The sequence below is a fragment of the Chiloscyllium plagiosum genome, chromosome 29 (genome assembly GCF_004010195.1).
Source record: "Chiloscyllium plagiosum isolate BGI_BamShark_2017 chromosome 29, ASM401019v2, whole genome shotgun sequence".
NCBI classification, from domain to species: Eukaryota; Metazoa; Chordata; class Chondrichthyes; order Orectolobiformes; family Hemiscylliidae; genus Chiloscyllium; species Chiloscyllium plagiosum.
This window is the reverse complement of record NC_057738.1, coordinates 3786093-3797591: the sequence shown is the minus strand read 5'-3', so window position 1 is coordinate 3797591 and position 11499 is coordinate 3786093. Positions and strand designations below refer to the sequence as shown.

General features: G+C 40.3%; 1 protein-coding gene across 2 annotated transcripts in view; it reads left to right on the top strand.

Annotated features, from left to right (window-relative positions):
- ranbp9 (RAN binding protein 9) overlaps window positions 1-11499 on the top strand; it is a 98490-nt gene that overhangs the window by 11122 nt on the left and 75869 nt on the right. For both annotated transcript variants that reach the window (XM_043719041.1, XM_043719042.1), the window contains exon 2: window positions 7281-7392. In XM_043719041.1, the coding sequence (XP_043574976.1) occupies window positions 7281-7392 (112 nt within the window). The remainder of the gene's footprint in view (window positions 1-7280; window positions 7393-11499) is intronic.

The following is an 11499-nucleotide window of genomic DNA, read 5'->3' as shown; positions in this document are numbered from 1 at the left end:
CCACTATAAATGCCGGAGGAAACACCACAGAAGCGCTTCACAGGAGGCTCCCAAGCACTGAGGATGTCACCTAGACATGGTACGAAACGTTTGCAACAAAAACTTCCAGCTTGTCTAACAGAACCACAGCATCTCTGGAATCATTGCAGTGCATGTTTTCTACACACTATCCAGTGCCTTTACTTCTTTCCTAAAATGTGGTTCCCAGAATTTGACACACTAAACTCGTTGAGGTTAAACCAGAACTTTATAAATGTTCACCATAGCCTTGCTTTGTGCTCGCTCTCAATAAAACCCAGGATCCTTTTGTGCATTATTAATAACTTTCTTAACCATCTGACTGACTTGTCCACACATTCCTGCATGTTCCTCTTCACCTCTATTCCCTTATAGAGTTGTACCCTTCACTTGGTTTTGCCATACATTTTGATTGAAACAAGGAATAAGTTCTAAGTTACGGTATTCCTGCATGTTCCACTATAAATGCCGGAGGAAACACCACAGAAGCGCTTCACAGGAGGCTCCCAAGCACTGAGGATGTCACCTAGACATGGTACGAAACGTTTGCAACAAAAACTTCCAGCTTGTCTAACAGAACCACAGCATCTCTGGAATCATTGCAGTGCATGTTTTCTACACACTATCCAGTGCCTTTACTTCTTTCCTAAAATGTGGTTCCCAGAATTTGACACACTAAACTCGTTGAGGTTAAACCAGAACTTTATAAATGTTCACCATAGCCTTGCTTTGTGCTCGCTCTCAATAAAACCCAGGATCCTTTTGTGCATTATTAATAACTTTCTTAACCATCTGACTGACTTGTCCACACATTCCTGCATGTTCCTCTTCACCTCTATTCCCTTATAGAGTTGTACCCTTCACTTGGTTTTGCCATACATTTTGATTGAAACAAGGAATAAGTTCTAAGTTACGGTATTCCTGCATGTTCCAGCATATTCTGTGCTCTACAGATCTTTTCTTTACTTCCTAACAGTTTGTGACCCCCGCCCCCCAAAAATTCCAATGCACTTGCTCCAATTTTTTTTTTCAAAAGAATCAGCATTTTGCTTTTCAGTGTGTTTTCTTTTACTTGGCCACCTTTGAATCCATGATCTCAATGTCTCTTTTACTTGAGGCTTCAACTTTGCTGACAAGACTTACGCAACACTTCAGCAAACACCATTTTGAAAGTCCGTGTACAGCATATCAACTGCATTACCCTCATCAACCCTTTTTGTTATCTCATTAAAAATCTCAAATTAGGTGAATTCAATTGCCGTTAACAATTGTGCTGGATTTCCCTAATTATCCACATTTGTCTATGTGTCTGCTAATTGTGTCCTAGTTGTCATTTGGAATAGCTTTCCCACCACTGAGATGAGACTGACCTGTATGCAGCTATTGTCCTTGTACCCTGTTTTGAACAAGGCTGTTAGATTTGCAATGTTTTAAACATTATTTTCACCATGAGTGAAATATCTTTTTGAATTGTATGAATTTATTAATATTAATTGCATTGAGAGTTGTTTATTTTCCCTCTCGTTATCACATCTTGAATTATTGCTGCTGGATGAATCCATTAGTTTGAAAAACCCTTAAATATTGGATTATAACTTTCACAGGTAGTAAGTTGAACTTGATGTGTAGTAAGGGACATTTGCAGAACATTGTTTTGTGCAAGAATATTTTATTGTTTTTATCAAGTTCAGTAGATTAGGAAGTAATTTTCATCACAAAATTTTTGTAACAAGAAGACTCTAGACCTACACATTCCAAATAAACGATAGAGGAACAAGGGAATTTTGGAATACAAATACGTCAGGTTAACAATGCTATTTTTTAAAAAAAATCAAACTAAGCATTGGACTTTATTTCTCAAGGGATGTGATTTAAAAAGTAGTTACGCCCAGCCTATACCTAGTCTTGGTTAACCACACTAAAAGTACTTTATGCTGTTGTGGCTGAGATTTCTACTCTTAAAATCTAAAAAAGGACTAAGGCAACTTAACCTATCAGACCATTGCGTGCTGTCTCATTAGAGAGAGACTGGGTTAATTGAGGGTCACACTCAGATGAGGGGAGAGTTAACAATGAGGGCACTTCGTGATAATCTCATCCAGTGCCTGAAGTGAACTGTATGTAGATGTCTTGGAAAGTGTGCAGAAAGCATTGCAAGGTATATGTGCAAGGGAAGTATGATGACTTGGTTATTTTTGTCTGGGGGGGGGGAGGGGTTTTGGTGGTGCTGGGGGGAAGAAGCAGGCTGAAGGAGACCTAATAGAGATTTTTAAAATGATGAAAAATGTTGATAGACAACAGCTTCTGATTTCACTGAGAAGGAACACAAAGGCTACAAATGTTTTTTAAAAAAAGCCACCAAGAAATCCAAATAAGGAATTTAGGAGAAAATGTTTCCCTTTGGAATTGTGAGAATGTGAAATTTGCTACCATGGGGAGTGCCTGAAATGAGCTGTATCAACACATTTAAGGGAAAGCCACACAGAAGATATTTATGAAAAGTAAAGTTGCTATTGTCCTAATGGACCACAGGGCTTCTATCTTAATAGAGAAAGAGATTACTGGTCACCAATGCTTAGTTTGGGTTCTACCAGGAACATTTGGTATCAGACCACATTCCAGGTGATATGAGCATGTCTTCCCTTCACATCAAGGCGTCATTTGATCTTGTATAGCATCAAGGAAAATTGCAAACTTCATCTTATTGGGAATCTGAGGAGTGCAGGGGAGCTCTCCACTGATTGGAGAGCACAAAGGATGATGGTGGTGGTTGTTAGAGACCTGTCATTTTAGCCTCAGTGCATTGTTTGCAGGGGTTTCTCAGATTAATACCCCATGCTCAGCTGTCTTCAGCTACTTCATCAATGACCTTTCCTCTTAAAAACCCTCAGCCTTGAAAATAATCTTGTGGCAGTATTCAGGTTCTTTCCCCGAGGTTTCACATACGAGATGCAATTCGCAAACACTAACTTGTGCAAACAGTTAGTTAATTAAAACCCATACAGGCTAGGTGACTCCCTTTGACCCTGTTCACAGGTGTGCGAAGTCGAGTCAAAAGAGGAAACCCACACAGACACTGGGAGAATGTGCAAACTCCATGCAGACAGATGCCTGAGGTGGGAATTGAACCGGGGTCTCTGGCGCTGTGAGGCAGCAGTGCTAACCACTGTGCCACCCAACCACTGTGCCACCGTGCTGCCCATCCTCGGAGATAATGTAAATATAAATGCCCTAATCTTGGGGAACCATTATGCAAATTATTTCTTGACTTCGTGATTTCCCCAAGACAGTGTAGGTGTGACATGCTTCAGTATCAGGGGATGATTACCAAAACAAATTTGATTGCCTGGGGATGGCTATGAAAGCATTTCTGAATGGAAGGGACTGAGTGAGAATTTAATTTGATGATAGCAGTAGAATGGTAATAAATGGCTGCCCAAATGAAGTGTGAATAACAAATGGTAGTCATCTAAATTCCTGCATGCTGTCTGTGAGACAAAGTTGCCCCCACTCACTTTCAGAATATTCAGCTTCTTGGAGAAAGATAGTACAATTTAACATTACATGAATGTCCAGAGAGAGAATACAATTTAATCTTTTAAACATTAGTGGTTGCAGGATTCTAAGCCTCTGACCTGCTGTTCTAGCCACTGTACTTGTATTCAGTTCAGTTTCTGGACATTGGTGGCCTCCAGGATGTTGTTAGTTATATCCTTTTTGTTAGGAGATGGTCATTGACTGGCAGTTGTATGCCACAAATATTACATGCCATTTGTTAGCCCTAGTCTGAATGTTGTCTGGATCCTGCTATCTTTGAACATGGCCTTCTTTCATCTTTGAGGAGTTGCAAATCGTCTTGAGCATTCTGTAATCATCAGTGAACATCCCCATCTCTGACCTTTATGACATAAGGCAGGTGAATTGTTTTGTAGCTGAAGATAACTGGGCCGAACATGCTACACTGAGGAACTCCTGAGATGACTAACCTCCAAGATTAGATTAAATTCTCTACAGTGTGGAAACAGGCCCTTTAGCCCAACCAGTCCACACTGACCCTCCGAAGAGTAACCCACCCAGACCCATTTCCCCCTGACTAATACACCTAAAACTATGGGCAATTTAGCATGGCCAATCCACCTGACTTGCACATCTTTGGATTGTGGGAGGAAACCGGAGCACCTGTCTAGTTGACTCCTGTTTTGCTGGAGCTCCTTAATGTCACACTTGGTCAAATATGGCCTTGATGCCAAGGACTGTCACACTCTCAACTTTCCTGTGCTGTTCAGCTCTTTTGACAGTGTTTGAAATAAGGAGCTGAGTGGCCCTGGTGGAACTCAAACTGGACATCAAAGAGCAGGTTATTGCTGAGCAAGTACTATTTGATAGTGCTGTTGATGACCCCTTCCACCACTTTACTAATGATCAAGAGCAGACTGGGGCAGTAATTGGCTCGGTTAGATTTTATTTTACTTTTTGTGAGCAGAGCATAGTGGGCAATTTACCACATTGTCAGAAAGATATCAGTGTTGTAGTGTTATTGAAATGAAGCAGGAATAACCTAGCATTTATACAGTGGCTTGAGAGGAATTTCTATCCTTTACATATCGTTGAAGGTGTTCCAAATTAGTTTAAAATATAAATGCACCATCAATTTATGGACAACCAGATCCAAAAACAAAATACAATTCAGTGAATGGTTAAATGATCTGATTTATGTTATGGGCATAGTTAAAGCAGCACTGTGGACCTGGGGTAGCTAAGAATTTCCACTTTTTTGAATGATGTCATTGGATATCTCGTATAGATTTGGTCTTTTTAATGTTAGTTTCAACAATGCAGCACTCCTTCAGTATTTCCTGAACTTTGAACCTAAATGACATGCTCAGGATTATGAACTTGAATCCATGTATAGTCTTCTAATTTCAAGATGTAAACTTCCTGAATTGACTAAGATAGTATAAAATTGCTCATTGTGTAGAAAATTGCCCGATATTGCCCATTCAGTTAGAATTCCAGCTTTGACCTGTCTGTGGTCTTTGGCTGTTTGTTTGTTTCACCAAACACATTTTCAGCTAGTTAACATAGTATTCATGTTGTTTTTACGGATGCCTAAGATATTGTTTGCAGATGTTTTTAAAAGATTAACTGCCAACAACATTCACTGTTGGTACCGAATAAAAATGGCCAATGTGCATAAGTATTTATCCAGATCAAAATATTTTCAATTTTGAGTTTATACCTTATTCACAAAGGTGCAAAACCGTTTCTATTGTTTAGCGGGATTGTTCATTAGTTAATATAATATAGCTGAGAGGATTTGTGCAGCTGGAAATTTCTGATTTATATTGTAGCTCAACAATTCAAATCTAAGAACTTGTTCGTAAATTCTCAACATAGATTTTAAATTAACAAATGTAATATGCAAGAAATAGTTCTGCTCCCTTAAGCGGAGATGACCTTTGATTTTCAATTTCAATTTGCATTTAATTCAATCTTGATATTTTTATTTGTTTGGAGTTAGTTGATTTCAGTTGTCTTTAATCTGCATGACCACTCGTAGTTGGGTTTAAAATAGTCCAGCTGGGGAAGTAACTGTATTCATTTGAAATATTTGTCTTATTCATATCAGCAATGGGTGTTTATATTTCTCCACACTTTTTTGTGAAGTATTTAAGTAACCATAATAAATCTGCAGTTTACTGTTTGTAGATGATAAAGATAAAATATTGCTGTAAGTTTTTAAAAAAGGCAAAAAAAAAAGCTGAAAATCTGATCGAAAGAGCATGTTGGAAAAGCTCAACTGCTCTGGCAGCAGCTGGAGATAGAAACAGATAATGCTTCGAGTCTGGTGTGACTCTTAAGAATTGAAAGGTGTTGGAAAATAGATTTGTTTTTATACTTTTGACAGACAAAGGAGGAGTAAGATGCAGATGGTGTAGAGGTCCAGTGCAAAAGACAAAGGGGCTGTTAATAGTGGAGGAAGAAAATAAGAGAATTACAGAGGGTGTCATATCAGGGATGAAAGGGAGAGAATTGGTCCTTTCTCCTAAGTGCAGAGTAAATAAAATGCAAACATAGTTGTGGGGAGAGAAATGAAGAAAAATAGAACAGAAATAATGTGGTCAGTTCCTGAAGTTATTGAATTCAATATTGGAGGCCTTAAGGCTGTACCTAAGTGGAAAATGAAGTATTGTTCTGCAAGCTGGTGCTGTGCTTCGTTGGAATGCTGCATTAGGCCCAGGACAGAAATGTTAACAAATAGTTTATTGAAATAGTAAGCAACTGGGTGATTCCAGGTCATTCCTAGGTACGGAATGGAGGTGTACTGCAAACCCAGTCAGCTTTGCTTTTGTCAATGTAAAGGAGACAGTGTTGTGAGCAGAGAATGCAGCAGACAAGATTGAAAGAAGGACAAGTGAAAAATGCTGCTTCAGCAGGAAGGTGTTTTAGAGGCTTGGACAGTGAGCAGGGAGAAGATGAATGGGCATGTGTTACACCTTCTGCAATTGTATTGAAAGGTGCAGTGGGACAATAAAGAAGCATTTGCAGTGATGGAGGTGTGCATCAGGGTGTCATGGTGAAATGCTAATGGGGGTGGGAGACATAGGTAAGATGTGTTTGGTGTCTTTTGCACCAGGCCCCTCTCTATCTGCCATGTTGCTGCTCCTTTGCTTCTGTCAGAAACATAAAAAAGAACTTATTTTCCAATTCCTTTCAGCTCTGAAGAAGTCTCACTAGACCAAAGTAGTGACTGTTTTTCTCTTGACAGATGCTGCCAGACATGCTGAGTTTCTCTAGAATTTGCTGTTAGTTTTGAGTTAATAGATAACAGATTTTTAGAAACTGTAATTTAAAATTATAAATCTTTGGTTATAAAATAAAGGTAATAAATGAAGACAGGCAGTAAACTTCCATTGTTGACTGATAATCTAACTTTGCTCAGCATTTTTGCCACAGGGCATTCATTAATTTTTTTCCCTGTGGGAATTCCTATGCTACTGTGTTTTTAACTGCTGATTTCTAACTTCAAAATTGGATTTAAATTATTTTTCTAGGTGGCTTTTTGAGTCTTGATTTGAGTTTATTTTTCCATAATTCGGCTGAAGGAAGTGAAGCATTAAATAAAGGACAATTACCTGTAATATGTGATTCCCTTGTAGATTTCCATTGTTTGATTTGTGCTGAATGATGAGCTTTCTCTGTATCTTCCATTTTTAAGCAATATTGCAGGCTCAATTTTCATCCAAATTTTGTACCTTCAGGTCATGGTAAAACACCAAAAGATGCGGCTTCAGTTCGAGCAATGTATCCTATACCTGCTGCTTGTGGAATTTATTACTTTGAGGTGAAGATAGTCAGTAAAGGACGAGATGGGTAAGTGTGAACAAACTACTGTGCTTTGTTTTTGTCATTACTGAAATTCTGCTTATGACATTTATTTAAACTATTTAAAAAATGTAGTATTTCAGAAAGCTAAATGCTAAGATTAATTTTTGGGGACATTTATTATTTAAAGGTGTCATTTTTATGTGTGAAAGCAACGTGCTTATCTTTGGCAAGCCAGCAACAGCTGCCAATTCTCAGAAGAACCTGCTTCTACATGGCATCCTAAGTGCATCCATTGTATTACTACTACATTATAGTAACTTGTTATGGAGGCAGTTGTTCCAATCATTGTATCAACAGCAAGAACCCACAAATGATAAATGAAAAAATAAACAGTCAATCTGTTTCTGGTAATATTAAGAGAGAAAGGTTAAGATGCACAAGGAGAGTTCCCTGCTACTTTTTGAAAAGTGTTCTGTGATCTTTTAAAATTTATTTGTTGGACCCTGGATTTATCATCTCTCTCAAATAATAAGTATGATCATTGTGTTATTGAAGTAAGTTTGTTCCTGGAAAATGTCCTTTCTGCCTCACGAGTCACTTTAGAACTATATTTTCCTATTCTTAATTGTCTAGCATCTAGTCTCCAATCCTGATATTACTACTATCAATCTATTTCACTACTCCCTCATCTCTATTTTGATGTCCCTCTTCCAGCTGTTTCCGTTATGGTCCCCACCTTCCTGATGAAGGGCTTTTCTCTTGCTCCTTGGATGCTGCCTGACCTGCTGTGCTTTTTCAGCACCACACACTCGACCATACAACATCACTTCCCAGTTCATTGGGTGTAGATAGGAGTACAGTGTCAAGATTAGAGTGGCGCTTTTCCAGCACCACGCTAATCTTGACTCTGATCTCCAGCATTTCACCTAGTAGATGTGAGTACATCTGATTCAAACTGGTTTTGATGCTCTACATCAAAGACTCCAACCTCACTCGCCTCTGCTATAAACCACCTGCTATTCATGATCATCTTAATGAGTGAAGATAATTTCACCTTTTCTCTACTACCAGCTGTCTCCTTTGCCCCTCACATAGCTTCATGAAGCCTTCAACACCCAAACCCAGATATTTATATGGAATTGGGTAAGGCACAAGTGAGAAAGGAAGCAGCTGAAAAATCTGACAAAGCTGAGTGCAACAGGCCTCAAACGTTTTGGTGGGTGTGCTTTCTGGACTGCAACTGGCTACATGAAAAGCCTCCCTGTGGGTGATAGGAAACACAATGACAGGAGGCTGCTGTTCAGTGACCTTGCTCGAGATGGGTGGCTGCAGATAGGAGAGAAGATATCAGTTGGCGCTGGGTTGGCAATAGCTGGAGTTCAGGGCTGGAAGAATTTAAGGCTCTTATGTGGCTTGATGAGTGTACACTTTCTCTTTCTGGCCCACAATTCGGGCTGAAAGAGTCACTTACCTGGGGGTGGAGAGCTAAGGTTGCTCATTTCACTTGCTAGTTTCTTGACTGCTGGGAAAAATGTGCAGCAGAAACATGTTTTGAATTGATCCCCCATGTGAACTATGGAATCCCAATTTACATGTTAACTAAGCATCCTGTCTATCCCTGGGCATTTTGATATCTGTCACCAAAGCAGGTCAGGGTCATGTACATGTTTTCTTTTAAAACAGCTCCTGATCATCACAGGTGGAGTGAATGTCAAGATCCTGGTTCTTACTCTGCAACATCCTGCTCAGGTCATTTGGCCCATCAAGTCTGCTCCGCCATTAACTCATGGCTGGTGTGTTTCTCAACTCCATTCTCCTATCTTCTCCCACAATCCTTAATCCCCTTACAAATCAAGAACCTATTTGTCTTAAATATACTCAATGACTTGGCCTCCACAGTGCCTTCTGCAACAATGAGTTTCACTGATCAACCTGCCTCTGGCTGAAGAAATTCCTCCACATCTCAGTTCTAAAGGGGTCGTTCCCTCACTATGAAGCTGTGCTCTCGGATCTAGTCTCTCTAGCTAGTGGAAACCTCATCTCCACATCCACTCTAATCAGGTCCCCCCTCCCCAATCCTTCTAAACTCCAAGTGCAGACAGAGTCCTCAACTGCTTCTCATGATGCAAGCCTTTTATCCCTGGGATCATTCTTGCAAACCTCCTCTGGACTCTCTCCATTGCCAACACACCCTTAATAATGGAACTCATAACTGCTCACAATATTATAAATCACTAGAGCCTTATACAATCTCAGTAGTACATCGCTAGTCTTGTATTCTAACCCTCTTGAAATAAATGCTAACATTGTATTTGCCTTCCTAACTGCCAACTGAAACTGCATGTTAACCTTAAAGTCTGAACTAGGGCTCCTAAGTCCCTTTGTGCTTCAGATTTCTGAAGTCTTTGCCTCTTTAGAAAATTTTCCATGTCTCTAATTTTCCCTCCAAAGTGTGTAACTTCACCCTTTCCCTCATTGGATTCAGTCATCGTCCTCTCTCCTAGCCTGTCCAAGTCCTTTTGCAGCTTCCCTGCTTTCTCGACACTACCTGTCTCTCCGCACATCTTTGTGTCCTCTATAAACCTAGCAACAATGCCATCAGTTTCTTCATCCAGATTGTTACTGTACAATGTAAATAAATGTGGTCCCATCATGCACCCCTGTGGAACTTCAGTCGTCACTGGCTGCCATCCTGAAAAAGACGCCTTTATCCCCACCTTCTGCCTTCTGAGCAATATGCCAATCTTCTATCCAAGCCAGTACCATGCCCCAATACCATGGACTCTTGTCCTGTTTAGCAGCCTCCTTTGCAGCATCTTGTCAAATTCTTTGTGGAAATTGACATATATCACGTCCACTTACTCTCCCTTGTCTAACTTTCTCATTACTACCTCAAAGAATTCTAACAAATTTTTTAGGCACGACCATCCCGTGATGAAATCATGCTGACTCGGCCCTATTTCACCACTCACTTCCAAATATTCCGCAATCTGATCCTTAAAGCGGGCTCTCAACTTCTCGACAACGACAGAGGTCAGGCTAGTCAGCCTGTAGTTTGCTGTCTGTTGCCTCCAATCTTTCCTTAAACAGGGATGTTACATTAGCCATTTTCATAAAATCAGAGAATCTTAGAATCCTTATGGTGTGGAAGCAGGCCATTCTGCCCATTGATTCCACACTGCCCCTCTGAAGAGTGTTCCACTCAGACCCACTCCCTACCCTGTCTCTGTAACCCTGCATTTCACATGGCTAATCCACCCAATCTACAGATCCATTGACGCTCTAAGAAGTTTGGATGGTTCAGTGGTTAGCACTGCAGCCTTACAGTGCCAGGAACCCAGGTTCGATTCCAGCCTCTGGCGACTGTGTGGAGTTTGCACATTCTCCCCGTGTCTGCATGGGTTTACTCTGGGTTTCAAATTAGGTGAATTGGCAATGCTAAATTGACCATAGTGTTCGGGGATGTGTAGGTTAGGTGCATTAGTCAGAGATAAATGTAGAGCAATGGGGAATGGGTTTTGGTGAGATACTCTTTGGAGGGTCAGTGTGGACTGTAAGGATTCTGTGAATCTATGAATCAAATTTACCATGGCCAACCCTAACCTGCATGTCTTGGACTCTGACCCAATTGGAGGACCTGGATGAAACCCATGCAGAGACTGGGAGAATGTGTCAACTCCACACAGTTATGCAATGATGGAATTCTGCCCGGGGAGCCAGCAGTACTATGTGGCCCTGATCTCTGGGACCCTCCTTGACCCCAGTTATTCATGAAGGATCACCACCAATGCCTCCACAATCTCCTTAGCTCCTTTTAGAACTTTGGTGTGTAGTCCATCTGGTCAAGGTGATTTATCCACCTTTAGATGTTTTCAAATTTCCCAGTGACTGTGCTGCTGGTGTCTTCCACTCTGAAAACTGTTGCAAAATACCTATTTAGTTCCCCTGTTATTTCTCTGTTCCCCATTACTACTTCTCCAGCCTCATTTTCCAGTGGTCCAATGTCCACACTTACCTCTACCTTACCTTTTAGATTTTTTTAAGAAAGTTTTTTTTTTATATTACTGCTAGCTTACTCTCATGTTTCACCTCCTTGCCCCTTACAGCATTTTTAGTTGTCCTCTGGCTAGTTTTCACCAAATTTGCACTTTT